This window comes from Cibotium barometz, chromosome 58, assembly GCF_041138505.1.
Source record: "Cibotium barometz isolate CiBa-2024 chromosome 58, ASM4113850v1, whole genome shotgun sequence".
Taxonomy (NCBI): domain Eukaryota; kingdom Viridiplantae; phylum Streptophyta; class Polypodiopsida; order Cyatheales; family Cibotiaceae; genus Cibotium; species Cibotium barometz.
Genome location: NC_141103.1, coordinates 23,568,076 through 23,590,557, shown reverse-complemented (window position 1 = coordinate 23,590,557; position 22,482 = coordinate 23,568,076). Strand labels below are relative to the sequence as shown.

The 22,482-nt window shown below is 38.4% G+C and overlaps 1 protein-coding gene across 1 annotated transcript; it reads left to right on the top strand.

Annotated features, from left to right (window-relative positions):
• Window positions 1-7,366: 7,366 nt before the first annotated feature.
• LOC147606045 (uncharacterized) lies at window positions 7,367-8,405 on the top strand. The gene has a single exon (XM_086792697.1). The coding sequence runs from the start codon at window positions 7,557-7,559 to the stop codon at window positions 8,310-8,312; it is 756 nt and encodes a 251-aa protein (XP_086648823.1). The 5' UTR covers window positions 7,367-7,556; the 3' UTR covers window positions 8,313-8,405.
• Window positions 8,406-22,482: the final 14,077 nt, after the last annotated feature.

Below are 22,482 nucleotides of genomic sequence, written 5' to 3'. Positions count from 1 at the left end.
TATGTGGACTCTCCTCCATATGATGTGGCATGAACATGTAGAACTAAAACTATGTTACCATAGCTCAATTGCTTGACAAATGGCATACTCTCTAGATTTGATGAAACAGCAAGCCTAATACACATCCTTTGTTTTAGACTTTGGGCGTGGACAAACAGGGAAAATTTGATTAAGATGGCTAGAAAATGGGCTTCCCTTACTCAAATTCACTCCTTTTTTTTGTTAAATTCATCATGACAACTACTTTGATCCACAAGAAATTGGAGTACAATGAGGGTCGTATTACATTTATATAATTAAATTATTAAACTTCTACAGGCCCTCTTATAGACTTAGTGAATTTTCTTGAAAGAAATTCAACCGCCGTTAAAATTGCAATTTGATAATATGGCCACATTCTAGATAATGATGAGCTTCACTTTTGCCAAGATCTTGAATAGAAAATCACATGTTGCTTTACAACATAAAGTGGATAAAAAATATTTATAAAAAATAGTTAAATACCTTAATTCTCAATAAATAAAGTTAAGCCCTATGCAATGTTTTCTTTTCACGTACGAATTGGGATGATCATTGGAATTCGGATGCGGAAGTACTAAGCATTTTATGTGTGACATATACTACAGTAAAGAAAGTTGAAAAATGCAAATACCAAAACTTTCGTGCAATGAAACAATCCCTAAAATAAATTGGATTTCCAATTAGAGGGTGCCATTTGAATACCCAATATATGCATAATGTGCCCCAAACACCATGCCACTAAATTCCAAACGTAACCACGAGAGATTGGACCTTTAAGTTATGGAGATGCATGTTTTTAGGCTACCTTTAGGGCAGCCAATTGTCAAAAGTGGTGCCCCTTATCTTGCAGCCACCACTATCTTTATCTGTTCTTCTTAATCCTCTGCAACAACCCTAGCCAATAAATTTTCAGATAGGAGATTTGTCTCTCTAGGGAAGGTTGCAAGGCTCTCCTCCCTCGTACATGAATCTAGCAAGTGGTTCCTTTTCCTTAGTAGCATCATCACATGAGAAGAAACCTCGCAACCAATGGCGTTGTTCTTGAGGCATGAAGGATGTTACCCTCTCATGTTTTGCAACCCTTCATCATATCTTTGGCCAATCCCCAAGATTTCCTTCCGACTAGATGTAAGACAAGACCCTTCACATGCAAGGGGCTACTAGACCCTTCACATACAAGGGGCTGCTTAACCCTTCACATGCAAGGGGCTACTTGGCACATGGCAGCTGGATGCCCTTAATCTTGGCTATTAAATACAACCATCTTTCTTGCCATCAAATCCCAATCCTTTACTCTAGTCCAACCTTCTCCACATGCCATCCACAAGCTTGGCATGTGTTTGCCATCTTATTTTAATAGAGTTACTAAGATATGTAGGCATAAAGCTCACTTTTATTTCCACATCACTAGACTAACCAACCATACCAAGTATTTATAGAGCATACTTGTGGTATTTATAATGTGCACATTGGCACATAGCCACCAAAAGATATCTTATTTTAATAGAGTTACCAAGATATGTAGGCATAAGTCTCACTTTTATTTCCACATCACTACAATGTACACATTGGCACATAGCCACCAAAAGATGCCACTCCACCATTCCAATGCTAGTGCCAGAATCTTCTTGAACAATCTTCCACTTTATTGTCATTGCAAAATGACCAAAATATATACAAAAGTTGAAATTAAAGATATTAAATTTTGTTGTCTCAAACTACCAGTATAGTAACCCTAAAGCTCATCATAGTATTCTAGGTCCAAGTCCTCTAAAGCCAAGTTAGGTATCTCAAGCCAAGAATGAGGAATCATAGAACAATATTCTTGAATAATCTTCCACTTTATTGTCATTACAAAACCACCAAAATATATACAAAAGTTGAAAATTAAAGATATTGAATTTTGTTATCTCAAACTACCAGTATAGTAACCCTAAAACTCATCATAGTCTTCTAGTTTCAAGGCCTCTAAAGCCAAGTCACATACAAGGAAAAAAAATAGGGACTAATCTATGCCAATTGGCTATTTTTTGGTGGTTTTTTTGTTTTAAAAAATGTTCGATATCTTAAAACATTCCCCCAAATTTGGCCATTTTGAAGGGTTTTAGAAAATATTTGACTAATTTTGACATTATAGGACATGTTTTGAAAACATTCACCCCATTTTTTTATAATTTTAGATTTGTATAAGGAGGAATAATCACCAACCACCTACACTTATATATTCATGGAGGCATTTTATTTTTTACCCTGGTCAGGTTTCTCTAATCGTAAGAGTGAGGAAACATTAAGTTTGTAGTTTTTTTGTTTGTTATCAAGGAATTGGTAATGCACGCATGACTTTAAACCTTGTTGAGGGTTCTGAATGTGTACACACAATGGTACTATAGAATTGTAGAAGAGTTTATCTTTCTATACAGATAGATCACCTTGGAGTTCATCTTTCCATGCAAATAGATCACCTTTAGCCATCGCTTTTTGGGTCCTAGCATGGTATATGGCAAGGCCTCGTAGAAATCCTTTGACTTGCTTGTAGTATCATCCCCATAGATTGTTCCTCCAACTCTTTCTCATAGTTCAAAGAATGGGTTCATCTCAGAAGGTAGAACCTCTTCTGCTTAAAAGGGAAATTGGTACTCTTCTTTTTGAGTTTGGTTAGCCATTGTAAATTTGAGATGGTGTGGCTCAGTGTTAACTAGTGACTCGGGCAACAATCCTATAAGCATACTCTCTTGAGCTTGATTATTACCTTCTTCATGGGTCTTGGCATGATTTTTACTCTTAGCCTTAGGTGGTGCATTGGGTTTTAGTGCTTGGAGTTAATTATTAGCTACATTGAGTGCTCTTTAGACTATTGCTACGGTTTGGGCATCTAGGGGCTACAAGGGTGGTTAAGGGTTGAGTCTGAGCATCTGGAGAAGGTTGGGCCTCATTGTTGTGCTAGGTAGAGGACTAGTCACTATGAGAATTAGGTCACTAAGGGTGCGAACCTTAGTGGCATAACTAGAGTAGAAAAGTGCATGGCCCATGTGGTTAGAGTTTACACTTAAGGCATGGACCTAAAGGGTTGGCGCTAGATTCAATTTCGTCGTCAAGGGAACGTTTAATCCTCCTACTTAGGTTAGTCATAGTTTTATTGTGTTGATTGATCCTTGATGAGTTAGTACATAACTTTGATTTTTTTATTCTCTGATGATCTCAACATGATATTTAAATGAATTTATGATTCTTGATTTTTACGACATGAAGTTGGTTTTCACACAAATGTGAATTCTCTTGCGATTTTAAGTTTTACATGAAGTTGGGTTTTCACATCCACGAAAATTGGAATTTTCATATGTAAGGCAAAGTTTTTTCACTTAAAAAAGTTTTCATGTGTGCGAGCATTGGAGTTTTCACATCAATGAAAATTGGAGTTTTCACATGGATAAGATTTTCACATAGACCATAAGAATCGGAGAGTGAAAGAACAATTTTTTTGCATTTCTTTTCTTGCATGTGAATTTGTGTTTTCATTTGGACAAGGTTTGCACGTGGTTAAGGCTTTCATGTACATGAGAATGTAATGCTCACGTGTATGTGTGTTTTCATGTCCATGAAAATGTAATTCACATGAAATTTAAAGTTATCACATGGATTAGGTTTTCACGTCTCTGAGAATTGAAGTTTTCATGTGGACAAGGTTTTCATGTCTGTGAGAATTGGAGTGTGGAAAAGATTTTTTCTTTCTTTTTTTTGGGTGGCACGCACATGAATTCTAACATAGTTTAGGTTTGTGTATGAGGGTAGTTTTTTGGATTCCCAATACCCCTTATGCCTTTACACAAAAGGTAAGGGACAAAGAGTTAATACCCCTTATGCCTTTCTTGGTGGGTTTTCTCTCCCCCCTCTTACACATGTCATAAGGGATCAACTAAAAGTGGGCTCTAGGTAGGTAGCTAGTCCTCTCCACATTAATTGCACCTAACCCATAATGAGTTATGTAAAAAAGTGATTAGGAATTAATTAAATATTAATCCTTACACTAATTTTCCCCCTTTATGATCTAAGTTAGTAGCTCTAATTAACCAATGATTAATTTGCATTTTTGTACACACAATCAAATAATGTATCCAATTCCTAATCTATGCATAAACTAATATGTTAAAAAAATAAAAAATCTAAGATTAATTAAGCTCAAAATTGTGGCTTTTTCTTTTATGCTAAGTGATGCAAAAGAAAGCTCAAATCCATGCTTGAAACAATTTTGGTGCTCGAATTAGTGAAGGAATGCTAAAATCTCGTCCATAAACACAAAAACTCAGTATTCCCACACTCAATTTGATCCCAATGCCACTGAAGGTCTCTTTTTTTTAATTGTTTTGACTCTTAAGCTCACTAATACTAAGCCCAAAAACCAGTCTATTAAAGGTTTTTATTGCTAACACTTTAATACACTTAAATGCAACAAAAACCAAAATTAAATTGTAAAAATTAAGCACTTAAGCTCAATGTTTAAGACTAAAATAGAGCTAAAGATTAACAAAAAGTCTAGAAGTGTTCACACACACACACACACACTTAAACTATGGCTAGATAGGTTAATTTTTATACATGGCCTTTTTTAATTGGGATTAAAGATCTAAACTACGGGCTTGCTTTGCCTTTGAGACAAAGACAAAATACACAAATTTTGGTGGGATCATCAATTCTTCCAAAGCTATATAAACTTAATGAACTTTTCCAGGGATTAAATGGGATGTCCATTTTCACTAAATTTGGCCTCATATGTGGATGGCCATACTCTGGGGAATTTGTGCTATATGCTTACCTTGCTGTTCTGAGCATGTCTTCTCACTAGTCAAAACAAGCATAGTAAAACCATGGAAAGGGCAGCCACCACTGATAGCACCCTTGCATGTTTGTGCATGCATGTTTGTGCATGATGGGACTATTCTCATGTTTTTAAGCAAAGGATGGGAGAGGGTCTAGTGGGTATATTCCTGATGGAGGAGGTAGGCTGCGCATTAGAAGGCTCATAGAGGGGGGGGGGAGTCAAGCACAAGTGCTTGTGGTTGCATAGATAGGAGGGGGGTGGTGATGTGGATTAGGAGAGGTGCAGAGGGGTTTCTACGAGTTGTGTCCCATGTTGATTTGTGAAACTTAGGAGTGACAGCAAAAGTTTGGTTAGCTAGCATGTTCCATGCACCAAATCTTGACTTCCATGATTACCTTCAAGTCTTGCAATGAAAGTATTTATAGGAAAGATAGTGTGGACTTGCAAGAAATGGAATTACACAATAGATTAGTTATTTTTTAACTGAGATTTTCTTCCTTCTTCTTTTGATCTCACTTCAGAGTTTTGTGTGAAAGATTTCTCCACAAGCTCCCACACTAGATACCATAAAAAACTGCAAGTCACGCAAATCAGCATGGGTCATAATAGGCATTAATTAATACCAAAGGTAGAAATGAGAATGTCTCTCGGGTTCCTTCTATTGTTTTGGTTAAAACGTCCTCTCCTCATGATAGTTGCTTTGGTGCTTAAAGGAGACTCCTGAATGCTCATAGCTGGGCATCACAGGTTGCCTTTTGATGAGCACCCTTGTACGTCAAATCCGACGACAACGGGATGAGATTTGCAGGTTTTTCACTGTATATATATAAGACGGTTGATAATTATTTTTGTAGGTTTTTTTACGTCCAAGATACCCAAAAATGTGCATGATGTGTCCATCAAAAATCATGCCTGGCCTCCTAGTAGAGAGGAGGAGTTCATAAAGGGGCAGCCAAGGGTGGGGGAGGGCCTGCTGGTGGGTATATTAGCGAAGGAGGAGGTAGGCTACGCGTCAGAAGGCTCATAGAGGGACAAGTCAAGAATAAGTTCTTGTGGTTGCATAGATAGGAGGGGGGTGGATATGTGGATTAGGAGAGGTCAAGAGGGGTTTCTAAGAGAGATGTCCCATGTGTGTTGGTTAGCTAGCATGTAAATCTCGACTTCCATGACTACCTTCAAGTCTTGTAAGTGATTGTAAATGAAAGTATTTATAGGCAAGATAGTGTGGACTTGCAAGAAATGGAATTGCACAACATATTAGTTATTTGTTAACTAAGATTTTCTTCCTTCTTCTTTTGATCTCACTTCAGAGTTTTGTGTGAAAAATTTCTTGACAAGCTCCCACACTAGACACCATAAAAGCTACAAGTCACAAAAATCAACATGGGTCATAATAGGCATTTATTACTACCAAAGATAGAAATGAGAATGTCTCTCGAGTTCCTACTATTATTTTGGTTAAACGTCTTTTCTCCTCGTGATAGTTACTTTGCAACTCAAAGGAGACTCCTCAAAGCTCATAACCGGGCACAGATTGCCTTTTGATGAGCATGCTTGTACGTCGGAAAGGGACGATAAAGGGATGGGATGTGATGAGCACGCTTGTACGTCGAAAAGGGACGGGATTTGCAAGTTTTTCATTGTTTAAATGACGGTTGAGAATTATCTTTACAGATTTTTAACGTCCAAAATACCCAAAAATGTGCATGGCGTACGTGCCCATTATAAAAAATCAAGCCTCGCGAGCCTCAGAACTAAGTGCCACGGGGTCTTAAAGACCCTTGTCAGGTGACATCAATGGATGGCATTAATCAAAATCGTGACGCCTTGTTTGGACCGTCGGATAAAGTAAACTAGATCTAGTAAACTAGGGCCAATAGACTAGCGGTGAAAAACATAGAATATAATGGCTTGAAACTCTATGGCTTTGTTGCTTGAAGGTATAGTATAGTGGGAAGATGTTTCCAACGGTGACCCAAGGTCTTGAGTTCAAATCCTCTTTTGCACATAACATGTTGCTCCAAAATTTTCTAAGTCCTAAACCCAAATTCACCCTCATTCCATGGTGTAAACTAGGAAGTAAACTATGATTTGCTAAGTAAACTAGGAAGTAAACTATGCTCGCTTAGTAAACTAGGAAGTAAACTACGATCACTTAGTAAATTAGGAAGTAAATTATGCCAGTTTAGTAAACTAAGAAGTAAACATTGATCACTTAGTAACCCTAATTTACTGGACCTAGTTTACTTTATACGACATCCCCAAAAAGGCGTCACGATTTTTGATCAATTCCATCCATTGATTTCACCTCACAAGGGTCTTTAACACACCGTGGCACTTAGTTGTGACGCCTCGCAGATTGTAAAGGGAGTTCTAGTGAAAAAAAGAAGTGTAGGCATGAACTGTGGACCCCTTTTTTTGGGGGGCGGGGGGCGGCCGGGGCCGGGGGCGGTGCGTAGTACACGCAAACATATTGATGTTGTTGACTTGCGTAGTACACGTAGCATTCTCCGACTGTCTCCTAGAGTTTCTTCTGATTATCATTTTGATTTTATGGCAAGCGTATTTAGAGTTTTTCTGCACAACCTATCAGAAGCTCATTTTGCCCACTAATCAGGAAGTTTTTCTGCAAATAGGGCATTGCGCCCACTAATCAGAACGTTTTTCTGCAAACCTCGATCGTTAGGGTTTTTTCTGCATAATCCATCAAAAGCCTGTCATGCCATTTCTCCCAATGGTCTCCATGATAGCCTACCGTTTCATGGCCAAAACTTGGGGTGAAAGGCAGCTTGCTTTAATAAATTCTGAAGCCTACCCTTTCAGGCCCCCTATCCCTTATATCATAGGAGAAAACATCGAGAATTTCTGCATCAGAAGGCTTGAGATTTCTGGTATTGTGAGCTCGCAAGGTTTTCTAAGCATTATTGCAGCTTACCAAGGGATAATGGCAGTTCAATTCACAATCTCATCACAAGCCCTTGGGTTTTTGCCTACCATTTCTAAACCCTTGGCAATCTTAGGGTTGTTCAGGGTTATGGTTTCTAATTGGGTTGCTAGCAAGGTCTATGTGGAGCCGTATCCATACCCTACACAAGAACAAGATGGTGATAAGGTTGATCATATTGGTTATACATCCAATAAGCTTGTGGCATTTGGATGGGCTGCAGTTTGGGTTAGCCTTGTCATGCTTTCTCTATGGCCTTACATTGGATACCCTGAGTTCCACAACATAAAGACAACTTACATGGACTTGAGCATGGAAATTCTCTACCAGTACATTGCAATCTCGATTTTCCTCTTCCACATTGTCCTGCTATCTCGCGGACCCCACGCATTAGCAAACCGGATACTATATTTCGACCATTGGGTATACAAATTGCAAACTCTAGGGTTTGTCATGCTCCTTTTTGGAACATTGGGTGTTGGTATACTGGACTTTGTTGTTCATGGTTTCTACAGCCACTGTGTTTTCTAGATATTCAATAAAAGAAAGGGTCATCTCTATATTACAAAGCTTATGCAGTTGATGTGCTTGGAAAATGTGTAAATGTTGAAAGAGACCCTAAAGAGCTAGAAGAAGGATAGGTCTGCAAGCTGTGTGATGCATGGAGGTAGCTACTTTGTGTACGGTATGATGCCATACTATGTCGTCTTTGTGACTTAGGAAGGTTTCTCATGGAAACTATCTGCAAGCCCCAACATATCTAGCTTTTGAGGCTGCAAAAGACCATAGCCTGTCATTGATTGGAGCAAGTCATGACAAGCGTGCTGAATCAGCAAATTGGGGGGTGCCATGGCATAGACTGGATTCCATCCATCTATGACGGGTGGACCGTGCTACGGGGTGGCCTTTTTCTGTAATACTTTGAAAGGGTGAGCTCTTGGACTGTACTATGCAAGGTGGCTTTAGGCTTTATGCTTGTTATCTTTGTTTTAAGAATCATGATTCATGGCAATGACTTTGGTGCAAGAGGTTGAGTCTACTGACAGAAATTTGGATCAAGAGTACTATGGTGTACATCCTGTTCATCTGTTTCAATGGTTCTTTTTGTTTGATGGGTGGGTCAACAGATTGAATGCTGTGCATTGGTGGAAGTTTTAGGAGTGAAACCATCCTAAGGTGATGTATTTGAGCATGTAGTCTATGGCATGCATTGCAAATTGCTATGCTGTTAGGTTTTGAATGGAGATTTCAACATGCATAGTTTGGGCCTTACTGAGCTGATTAAGAATGAGTACCCTTACAAGCACAAGACTCAATGACTCAATATTAGGATCCACTTGTGGGTGATTGTGACTCAATTGGTCAAACATGACCCGTTGCAAGTTTTTTACAAGCTTAATCTTCCCCCTTGTTACATGGAGGGGAGAGGTTGACGGTCTTGAGATTTGAAATGCTGGTTTGAGTTTGGGTATATGAATACTAAGTTGCACATATCGTGCACAAGTTCAAGTGGTGCTTAAGACGGGTGCGTAAATAAATTCAATCTTCCCCATGCATGCAAGAGTTTCTGTTGTGTAGCTAACCTAGGATAGTTGTATCCTAGTACATAGTTTTTGGCATGCATTGCAAGATGCTATATTGTTATACTTCGAATGGTATTTGTTAGCTACATGAGCATGTAATGGTGTTTAAGGGTTGCAATTTCAGAAAGATAATCTTGCATACTTTTTTCAAAATGAGTTGATATGAAACTGTGAAAGTGGCTACTCAACCATAGGTTGTGCCAAGATGCAATATGGTTACATAGATGCATGTATGATTCATTTCCATAATTTGGATGCAATGCGTTGGCTCAACATATTATTTCTAATGCTTGGTGCCTTGGGTCTGTGAAGGCTATTAATTATTGGGGTAGTTCCATGCAGTAGTTCCATGCAGTAGTTGTTCAATCATGTAGCTATATAACCTTTAGTGGCCTACTCAAGGTTTTAAAATGCACTTTCTTTGAAGCTAGAGCCTAGATTCTATAAGTGCATGACTTCGACGACTTGAATGTATGATTATCAGTGAAGGGCTCCTAGATTGCTCTTGCTTGGAAAGTTGTCCTCCCCTGTCCAACCCCAACATCGTCAAGGATGGGGGTTGTCAGAGAGGAGGAATAGGGTTAGAATGTTGGAGATCGAGGACAAAAGGCAAGGTTCTCTCTCCCTACAGAGAGGAGTGGAGAGGAGAAAAGGCAACGTTCCCTCTCTCGATATTAAGCTGAGGAGAAAAGGCAAGGTTCTCACTCTCGATATTTGGTTGAGGAATAAAGGCAAGCTCTCTACATAGGTCGAGCAGAATAGGGCCCCACATAGTTTTCCTTTTTCTTTCTAACTAATTATCATAACTAACACGTGTGGTTTCTTATAAGCCCTAAGTGATGGTGTCTCTTTACTTCTCTCTCTCTCTCTCTCTCACACACACACACACACACACACACACACACACACACACACACACAATTGAAGGATTAAGGCATCACCAAGATGGGAGCCATACAGATATACTATGACTCCCATCACGAAGCACGACACTTGGAACCTTGTGGATTATCATCCACAAGTACATAAGTTCATTTCCATCAAGTCAATGTATAAGGCTATTCGACGGCTTAATCTAATGGATAATTGGAGAAGTACAAGACTCAGCTTGTGGTCAAGGGTTTTAAATAGGTTAAGAGATTTGCCTTCCACAACCAAACTAACCACAATTGACACAATTTTAGCCTTAGTAGAGACTTAACAACATAAGAGGAGGCGCGAGTCATGTAAATGAATGTAAAAAAAATCAACATTTTTAAATGGACATCTCAAGGTGGAGATGTCCATAGTATAGCCACTAGGAGTTTTGATCCTTGGCTTAGAAAAAAGGATTTGCCGACTTAGAAAAGTATCAGTCCCTCAAAAGCACGGTACTCGAGAATTGACAACTACTTTATAAGTATACTTTGTAAGTATTAGTCTTTCAAAAAGACTATATGCAAAATTGTATATTTTCTCGAAGTAGAGTACATGATGAGCATGACCTTTTTGTGGATGACCTCACCTTGAAAGGGAACAATGAAAAGAAGATCTTGTAGACAAAGGAGATCTTGATGAGCCAAGAGTTTGAAGTGACAAACTCATTCCTCCAGTAGCTTGAAGACTTCGTATACATATGCCGGTGATAATTTCTCCCTATGTCCAGAACTTCTTTCTCCGATGAGACTGGAGATAGCGGCACGACTTCGGCATGCATTCCATGTCCATTCATATGTCTTCATGTCTCAACATCCTACTCTCCATTGTGTGTTTTTTATGATCTGGCATCGGATCTACGAGATTATCACAGTACGACTCAAGCATATAATTTTTCATTGGGTTTGGTAAAACTTTACTCCATCTAAATTAGAAAGCTCAAATGTTCCAGTTCTGAATTGTATCCTGTATGGGTGTACCCATACTCCAAATAGATTGGAAAGCTTAATGTTCTAGTTTTGAATTGTATCCTATATGGGCTTTCCCATCGCATCTTTAGCTTACCTGGAGTGTGGGCCCATCGTTGAATTGAACACTACTAGTACTAGCATTGCATCTCCTTTCTTAAAAGTTGTAAACTTGTAATTCCTTCTTTTCTAGACCACTTCTATTGTGTTGGTTCCTTGTGGTCTATTATCATCAAGCTTTAGGAGATGTTCTATCATATGCCTCTCAAAGTATTTCGGAGTTAGCTTTTCTGCTATTGCTGCCCTTAGATTGGGTACCATAAATTCCATTGACCCCAGTGCCTCAAGTCTGTACACCATACTGAAGTGAAGGGTGTCAAACTAATCATGTTTTTATAAGTTCTTTGGGATGCCCATAATGCATGATATAGCTTTCGGTCCCAATCTGTCCAGTTCTCATTGATTGTCTTGATCAAGATTCCCTTTAGGATGTTGTTGGTTGACTCTGCTTGGCCGTTAGCCTATAGGTAATACACTATTGATTTCTTGTATATCATCATGTGGTACTTCGTCAGCTTCTTGATCACTTCACTTAGGAATTGAGTATCGTGATCCCTCACAAGTTCAATCGGTCATCCAAATCTAGTCATGATCACAAGTTCAATTGGACATCCAAATCTAGTCACGATCACGTGACTTTGCAGTCCCTCATTGCTTTGGCTTCCATCCACTTAGTACAATATTCTATCTCGCCACCAGAATGAACTTTTTGCCTATCTACTGAGCTACTTGCTTGGATGGTTTGATGAAGTCCAATCCCCATTTCTAGAAAGTCTCAAGGGGCAATATGGGGTTATGCGAAATTTGATGTTGCCCCACTTTCTTAACACGTAGCACACTCTTTTGTAAAGGTATGCATCCTTAATTGTTATTGGCCACTTGGAACAACTTTCAGCACGTGACTTCTCCATGAAAGTTTCCTCCATTGACTCCTTGATGTGCTTCTCCTAGTACCTACTTGTTGCTCATGGTTTGAAACACACCTTATTCTTGATTAATGCCCATCTTATACATTTGTTCGGCTACTACCATGAATTATTTTGAGAGCCAATCTCTTCTTTTTATCTCTTGTCATAAAAGTTACATTTTCCACAAACGATGACTTAGCCAACAAGAAACAAATCACACAATGAATTTCTGCCCAAAATTGCCACTTAATGATAATAGAGAATGCTTGTGAACAAATCACACTCCTCACATAGAGAAAGCTCTCAAGAACAGAAGCTTTGGTGATACTATGTTAAAAGACATGGTGTGAGTTTTGGCTTCATAAGGATTACATGAAACACTAAATGAATGATGATTATCACTTAAGTTATACTCACACCAAAGAACAACACATGCAAATCACTAAGATAAAATGAGATATGACTAATGAGAAATGTTGTGTGCTCAAGAGTCACCACATATGCATAACCATAAAAACTATGTAAGCACAGAGTATCTTTCATAAAGGACCACTTAGATTCCTTAGCACAAAGTAAGTACACAACTCATAGGCACTCCACACACTCTCCACAATCTAGAGATATGATGTGAACACCTGTATATATAGGCTCCATGGAGGAAGGTGCCTAAAGTCCTTGAATCTCTCCACCTCCCTTAGATTTCTCACTTGACTCACCTAAAAGGTGATGCCTACATCAAGGGATTGTACCTACTAGACCTAAACCTAGTAACTCTAGTAAATGAGCCTTCATATCTTATAACAAACCATTTTCAGATACCATTAAGGATCCACTAAGATTTTCACTAAGGATGGATGCTAGATCACTTAAATTATAACAATATTATTGCAAGTTTACCAAAGTTTAAGGTTGATGGTATGCACAAAGTATGTGAAGTTTAAGGTTGATGGTATGCACAAAGTATGTGAAGCATGACAACTTAGTCATTGTTATCTTGGCATTGACAAGAATAAACTTTTATATTTTTGAATGACCAACTTAAGAAGATAATATATATTAGTTATCAAGAAGAAAATAACATTGTAAGATACACTACTATTTCTAAAACTGATCACTTAATGATGACTTGATACTTTCTATGTACTAAATTGTGCATAATTATACTTGTCATGGTAAATTTCCTTCTCATGTTTTGTAAAAGTATAGGTAATGTGTCTTTTTTCATGTTTAAGAAAAATAAAAAAAGACTAAATGGAATATTATATATTAGAGTTTTTATAGGTTGCACATATTATTACCCAGAACTTCCTTGTATATTGATAATACAAGAATTAAAATGGTTGTGTAAACATGACCAGTAAAGAAAGGAACTAGTGAGTTATCATTTTCTAATTTGAGTGTTTAAACAAAATTTGAATTTGGTTGATGATTAGGAATGATTCTCATGGCTTTCTTTGTTTAAGAACATCACCTCTTTGGCCTTATTTTTATTTATGCTCAATCATATATTTTAAAAGGTTTTCCATTGATCACTTTATGTAGGTAAGTTCAAGCGATTTTGATTTTGAGAGATTGTACGTTTGTATACATCAATCAAATTTGACAATAAGGGTATTAATGTGGTGTTACACATGCTTCTTCTCAAGAGGCTTGCTCCAATCAAAGGTAACATGATGTATAAAGTGACAGACAAAAGAACGAGTGGTGTGAAACCCTCTCAAAAAAATCACAAACACTCTGTAAATGGTTGCCTTTAATCCCCTATTTACCTTTATGAGCTATGAGATACATACAAGTTTCTTGTACTTCTATGTTACTAAAGATCGATTTTTTATAAGTACTTTCCATATGACGGTGCTTAGTGCCCACCTACTCATGTTCGAAAATGCAAACAATCAACTTGCACACCTTGTGTCTAATGAAAGCAAGGTAAACAACAAACTAAGCCTTTGGTTTTGAATCATATCGATGGATAAATCTTTTGCATGAGGTTTTGGTAATTGAAAAGTGGGTATGTGAATGTTAAGAAGTAGTTTTTGTACTTGCTTGAGCATCAATTTGGACAAGTTAGAATTTTGCACTTTATCTTTATTTCTTTCTTCAAAGCCTAGTAAAGGAAAAGTTGACATTCTAAGTGAGACGAAAATGAAGTGGGTGTCCCCATAGTTTCTTTTTGACGAGCGTCATGCCCGTTTTTAAGCATTTTGACCGTAAATACTTATAAATTTTTAAAATGCCCGTCAAAAATTACACTGAAATACAAAAGTAACTTACCAAACCTGTCAATTTTGAAGGGTAAGGGTGCCCATCAAAAATCAAGCATGGGTATCCCATTTGTGTTGTTCTTCCTAGAAAGCATATTAATCTCTTTAGTAGTGGGGTGTGGCCGTAGTGAAATAATGCAAAGTATTAATGTATCCATCACCTTTGAAGATTTTTTTAAAAAAAAAAAGGGAAACGCGTCTCCCACGTCACACAGGGACTGCACTTTTGTATTGTTTTATGGCCGTCGGATCAGCTCACCGCGCCCAACGTTTAGGACCGTCGGATCGACCCCATGAGAGTGGGGTGATCCAACTTCCTAAGCCTCTTTTTTTCTGTCAAAAAGATTGACCTTCCATTTCATGTGGAAAAAAGCAATCATCAAGTTATTGACTATCCTGCCATTTATTAAAGGTACGTTGCCTTCCAAGTCATATATATGACTTTGTCTTGTTTTATCTTAAGAAAGAGAAGTAGGATGTGAACTCTCCACCACTTTTGGAGAAGGGCCAGCTTGAGTAAGTAAGAAGGCTGCAGTTTGAATCAATTGACATGATTTTTGGGTTGGGGTGTGGTGTGTGTGTGTTAAAGGTCTAAGGCTAGGCTTGGTTTTTGATCGCATGATGCTCAGTTTCTCGACATTCCCCAATATGGTGTTAAACAAAAAAATTCATGGCCATGTTATCATGTGCTCAAGAGGGTATAATATACATGCTTCTAGAATAATTGTAAATCTAGGATTTTTCTTGTACATTGTGGTCAAAAACTTGAAATTTTAAAAAGGAGAACATTATAGGCTTAGCTAGCAATGTTACTCACCTTCTCCGTAGCTTAATAAACAAACATAAAGATGCAAAGTTGTTAACCACTTCACAAGTTAACATGATTCCACCTACCTAACCTACCATAAGGTGCTTTGCCAGTGGAAGCACGCTAGACTTTTTAAATCGGCCTTACCCTAATGCCTGAGGTGACAAACTTTTTGTACAAAGTTTCTTAGGACAAGAACTAGTGGTAATGGACTATTTTTAAGATTTGTTTGGCCTAGTGTGAAAGCTAGTCATTTGTATACAAGTCAATTTTGACATTAAGAGATACACATTTATTCCCTTGTAACAAAATACTTGTGAGCCCTCCTTCTTGACCCTTGTAAAATAGAATACTTGAAATTTTGACATTAAGTGATATGCATTCATTCCCTTGCAATAGAATACTTGCAATTTTGACATTAAGAGATACAAATTCATTCCCTTGTAATAGAATACTTTTGTGAGCTCTCCTTCTTCTCCCTACCCACTTGCTAGTGTTCTATTGAAACATGTTTGCTTGGTTGGATACTTGTAAGATAGGTTTGATTATAGGATCCCTCTTGTATGCATAAGCTTCTTCTCTCTATCCACCTCTATGTGATTGATCCATAGTCTTCTATTATGTGTAAGAATGTGTGTTCATAGTATGTGTGTATTCACACAATGGAAAATAATAATAACTTAATAGACATATTTAAAACATCAAGGCTTTATAACATTAGTCTCTTTACATGGACTCAAAAAAGACTCACTTGGCCAAATACACCAGCTAAATCCCTTGAATCGTTACATCAAAATATGTTATCAAGAGATGGTTCAAAATACAAGTGGGCTCAAAATGGTGTTAACATAATGTGTAGTTGGTATTTAACAAAGAAGTGTTGATCCAGCATGTATTCACATTTTTGGCCGTCATTCTATATGTTGATGACATGCTGCTCTCACGGGACCCAATATAGATCAAATTTCAGCCTTTAAGACTAATTGGTATTTAACAAAGAAGTGTTGATCCAGCATGTATTCATGCAAAAAGAGATCAACGTGGGACCATTGGAAGGACTTCCAAGACACAGACCACATTGTAAGTGCTTGTGTTTTGTATTTCAATGTTGCACATAAGGTGATTGATATACATTTTTTTTGCCTTGCACAGATTAGTTCAGAAGCAAATCGCTTGGCATCTGGCACAAATTGTCGGAAGACTCCGACATTCTGAACAAAGCTTGTCTCTTAATCTTTGCAAAAAAAACCGTCATTGCACTGTATAAATTGAATCCCCAAATAGTAATGCAAGGCCCCAAATCTGACATCTTCAACGATGACTGCAAATTAGTCTTAAAGGCTGAAATTTGATCTATATTGGGTCCCGTGAGAGCAGCATGTCATCAACATATAGAATGACGGCCAAAAATGTGTCCTTACTCCTAGGCCCTTCAAATGAGAGATAAAGGCTCCAATGCCCTCTCCCTCTTTGAGCTCCAAGCTGAAAAATTCAATTTTAAGTGAGATCTTGGAATTCTTACCAACGAGCTCCATAGAGCTTGTCGAGCTCATTCCATTTCTCCTTTGCAATCGAAAGCTGGTCCACATGATGAATAAGAAAGAGCCTCATCAAGATGGAGCATGATGATGGCTTGTGCCCTCTCATCATCTTCAATATCTTCAGCCTTAGTTCGATGAATAACCTTAGTGCTGGAAATGAATGGACAAAAACCTTTGGACATCATCTTATACTTGACAAGAACTTGCCAAGTGTGGAAGCCCTCTCTTGACAAGAACTTGCCAAGTGTGGAAGCCCTCTCTTGAGAACTTCTTAATTTGAGTGTTTTCCTTTGACATTGGGTATTGAAGGGAGATTACAAGAGTGTTAATGGGCTGATTTATTAAGAAGAAAACCAGAAATTTTTTGAGATTTTGGCTTAAGTAGAAAAGGAATGGCTTATGAGAGTGTACCAACCCTTAATCAAGTCAAGGATATTGTATAAAAGATGATTATATTGGTGAAGCTTACATTAGGAAAATTCTGGACTCAAAAGAGGGCTGTTTCAATAATAATATAATAATAGACACATAGATTGAGTGACATGAAATCTACGAACGATATTCACCGGTGGTGGGACCTTTGTACAAACCCACCTAAAACGTGGAGAAACTCTTATCTTCATGAAATATTAAAAAAAACCATCACCTTGTCTTAAAATATTTAAAACCGTTTTTTTGTCAGCACCTAACACAATAAAAGAATGTTTTCCACATTCCTGTGTTAGACGTGGAGCTCTAAAAAATTCTTTCCACCACCCCTAGAACTAATGAAGCTTGAATGCTTGGAATAGATAGTTACACATTCTCTTGGTTATTCCCTCAACTTGGTTCCACTTTTGAATCTCGAAACATCTTTGGCGCCCAAAAGAACACACCATCCCTCATTTCTTCTTCCCTCCTTGATCCACAAAAGTGGTTAGCTCAGTCATCCACTTTCTACTACTTCTTCTTTCTCATACGTCTGTTAATCTCTCATGGCACCCAAAAGTGGACTGAAACGAGCAAGGAGCAGTATCTCATCTGTTGTGTTGTATAACATAAAAGACGAGAACGAAGAATGGATTCCCCAAGTATATAGGAAGTACTCTTGGGTCACTATGCAGCTAGAAAAACGTGGCCACTACCGAGTGAAGGGAAAGGCATCTGAAGACTTGGCCAAACATTGGAAAGGAAGGATCCTTGACTTTAAGATGGCACTAGGAGGGAAAACTATCAAAGAAGTGTTGATCCAGCATGTATTCATGCAAAAAGAGATCAACGTGGGACCATTGGAAGGACTTCCAAGACACAGACCACATTGTAAGTGCTTGTGTTTTGTATTTCAATGTTGCACATAAGGTGATTGATATACATTTTTTTTGCCTTGCACAGATTTGTACCCATCCAATCTTCAGGAGTGGGAGCCTGCCCAATGCTTGACGGGATTCTTGAATGTCGTACATGGTGAGGTGGGGAAACTTCAATATGAAGGTTGTGCACCAAGTGATCTCGCAAGAAGTAGAACATATTTCTATGACTCATTTTATACCTTGCCCACTCAATCGAGTCGACATGGAAAGTTGGAACGTATTCCGTTGCCCGCACTTGATAGTCCTGAGTGGCCATTGCTTGATACAGAAGTGATTATTAAATGTGCTATGAAGCCTAACATTGGTGCAAGAAATGTCCACTTAAGTTTGTTTGTTCCAATTGCATGCTTTGTTGATTTATTTTCTGATTGTAAACAATTGAGAAAAACTAGAACAACTTTTGTGTGCAAAGATATAGATGAAGCGTGGCTTGATCATTTGTTTGACAAAGGTTGGAGAGTGAAATCATCAAAGGGAGATGATTTGATCGAATGTCGATTGAACACCTCCGACATTGCATTTCAGTGAGTGTTATAACATTCAAATGTATTTTTGTGAAACAGTTACAACGCTTATTTGATTATACTCGAAAAATTATCCTAATGATATTTTGGAATCAGATACTATATTACCAGGCAACATCTGTGCATTTCATTTACTTATAGAAGGTGGCGATGGATTAACAAAAACTGGGAAAGCATGGACCAAGATACAAGAGATGGCAGCTACTCTTGCTTGATAGATATAGTTATGACTCGATAGGGTCACCCATCATTGACATTGGAAGTGGAAGAGAATTGGACTCTCGAATATGTTAGGAAGGAATTAGAAGTAGCTATTCAGAATCCTCCAGATCAATTTTGCTTCAAGCTCGATGGTCAGAAGCTAAGTAAAAGAAGAGAGCATCAGATCACTTGTAAAGATGTTGCAGCCCCACATGAATTGGAGGCACAAGGAGATATATGATGTGACCATGTATACGGTGACAATGTATTTTTCATATGCAATAAACTTATCTATTCAGAACATTGCTTTTGTAATGCTTATTGTTTAAAACAATGTAATGAAGGTAAAAATTCCCCAAGTGAATTTTTATGTACACAAAAAAGACTTAAAGTAAGAAAACAAGCAGTGAAGGAACATAGTAGCAAATTTGATCCTCTGATTTTCAAATTAAAAGTGCATTTACCATTGATGTTCTCTCTTCAATAATACCAAATATGTGCAAAAAAATATAAATGTACATGTGTAGCTGCATATTTACAAACGTACATTTGCTAGAAGGAAAAAACTATTTATTACTGGAACCCATAGGTATCGGCTTCAGGATGGAGCCATGGCTCTTCTCCCAAGTACGGAGCCCATGTAAGAGGCTCAGGGGGGCCTATCCCCCCTCGTGGATTGGGCGACGGGATGAAGTCCACTGGGCCGTCTGGAGGCATAACTTCAGCGACCTCGATCAATTTCGCAATCGTTTCCTCCCTAAACGTTTGGACGTCTAGGTCCACGTAGCGAGACATTGATGGAAACTGCCATCACAATTCATCAAGGCATAAATAAGATCAACATGACAATATACAAGAAGATAAACAAGAGTACGCATGCGTATGGGAGTTGAAAAATGCTTACATCCTCTGAAGGGAGCTAAAAAATGCTCCATAGCAGCAACAATGCATTAAGTGCAACCCTCCATCCACAGCTGTAACCATCTTCTTGTTTGGGGACACTAACCCTTCGAATGGTCGATCGATCCAGGGTGTCGATGTCCATGCTCAGGCTCTCATAAGTTGCCATTAGTTTCCTGACACCACTGTAAACAAAGACCAATCATTATCCTGATCAGTCCGAACTTCTAACTCAAACAATAATATGTATCATAATGATTTTAACTTATAGCAAAACATTGCCATGGACACCAGATGTCAAATTTGCAAGGTAAATGACATTGTCTTGCACATCGACTAGTACAAGACTCCAATGGGAACTGCATCACATCCAAATAGATTTCTATTAGTTTCAATCCAAAGGAAGCACTATATAACTCGTGTATGGTGATTCGTATAAACATCATGCAAGAGAGAGAGAGAGAGAGAGACAAACTCACTTTTCATGATATGCCAAAAAAAATACTCGAGCATCGTCCAGCTGGACCTCCCGAAACTAGTTCAGCACATCGAGGTATGGAACTGACTCTACTAGCAACAGTGTTGAGACCAGCGAATCAATCTGGAACGAATCAATGTGGAACACTCCTTGCTGTACATCCTCGAGCAATTGCGAAATAACAAAACTTCACAAGGAAACATATCAAGAGTGAGGCATAAACTTTAAGAGCCAAGAATGAAAAATTGTGGGAGGACAGAGAAAAGAGTATACCTTAAAACACATCTGAGCACTTTGTCATTGACTTCAGTTTTAGGATCAAACAAAATGTTTATCTCCTCAGCATGAATCGGAAAATAATATCTTTGCCCTCTAATATTAAAGGGTACATAGAACTCTAGCAAAAAAAATTGAAGCGCCTCCCGATTCATAGCGTGGAGTGCGCGAACATTTTCTCTTTTTGTTTGCAATGCAAGCATTGCCACTTGATGTTCCCTTTGTCAGATAATTTGCCCGAGTCTGATGTTCATGATCTGGACCTCCCTCGGTCACCTCTTCAATTCTCACTTTTTGTACAGGACGGACATCCAAAATTTGCACCATTCGTGCATCAATAAATGTAACTGGTCTAAGTAAATGTAACCGGTCTAAGTAACTTATCATATCTAAAACGAAGGGCTAAATGTAACTGGTCTAAGTAACTTATCATATCTAAAACAAAGGGCTACTAGGCTGAAAAAATCTTTGTTCATCACTGTCACCCTATGTGCATGGGCAGCAAGAACGTAACTATCCAAAAAACATTCAATCATCCAATCTTCTATGGCCTCCTGCAAGAAAAACAGGGCCGATGCCTTCCACCTAAACAAAATTCCATTTTGCTCACAAATTCTCCTGGCAAGCCTTTGGAAAGGCAATCTTGGAATAGCAGCAGTCGGGTGCTTCATAAATTTTGTGATTTCTTGCAGAGCTAACGAATGCTCTGTGAAACGCCTTAGTCTAGGCTGCATTTTGGATAATCGAGAAGGACTGCTTGATTTCCTCGATCTTGAGGCTTTCAGAGTGCCCATCTTCTTCCCACTAGATGAGGGACCTGCATTGTCAATGGGTCTAGCTGTATGCCTTACACGAGCCATCTGAAAACGCAAAAGCAAGAGCAAAAAACTTAGCTATTCAATAGTACACGATTAACAATTCACCATAAAGCGAGAGAGGGACTCCTCGCATTATGGTGAATTAATTGACACCAATGAGAGGTGGATTATCGTGCATCCATTGAGCTTTGATCTTGCGTTATAGTGATTTGATTCACCATAACGCGAGACTAAGAGCCAGTCAAAGCAAAACAATCCTCCTCCCGTTATAGTGAATCGATTTACTACAACGGGAGGAGGATTATCGCAAATCTCTTACCATTCCGTCTTGCATTTTGGTGATTCGATTCACCATAACACATAGAACCATATTGAGATTCTAATGGCTCATCGTCTGCTTTAAGGTGAATCGAATCACCATGGCAGAGGGCAAACAGTCGAAGAGAAAACAATGGCAGAGGGCAAATAGTCGAAGGAAAAACAAAACAATCAAGGAATATACAAGAAACAAAACAATCAAGTAATACACGTCCATCACATTTTATGAGTGGGAATGGATGGAGACTGTCGTGTAGGAGGTGAATTAATTGACACCAATAAGAGGTGGATTATCGTGAATCCTTTGCCCTTTGATCTGCGTTATAGTGAATTGATTCACCATAACGCGAGACTAAGGGCCAGTCAAAGCAAAAGAATCCTCCTCGCGTTATAGTGAATCGATTTACTACAACGGGAGGAGGATTATCGTGAATCTCTTACCATTCCATCTTGCATTTTGGTGATTCGATTCACCACCATAACACATGGAGCCGTATTGAGATTCTAATGGCCCGTCATGTGCTTTAAGGTGAATCGAATCACCATGGCAGAAGGCAAACAGTCGAAGAAAAAACAATGGCAGAGGATAAACAGTCGAAGAAAAAACAATGACAGAGGGCAAACAGTCGAAGAAAAACAAAACAAACAAGCAATATACAAGAAACTTACAAAACAATCAAGTAATATACAAAAACTCACATTTCTTGCGTGTGGGAATGGATGGAGACTATCGTGCAGGAGGTGGAATATTGGTTCAGTACTGTGGGGGTAGTCGGAAGTCACCTGGAGG

Bases quoted from the DNA above. Each gene is read 5' to 3' on its own strand.
- LOC147606045 (XM_086792697.1), top strand. From the start codon at position 7,557: ATGCCATTTCTCCCAATGGTCTCCATGATAGCCTACCGTTTCATGGCC.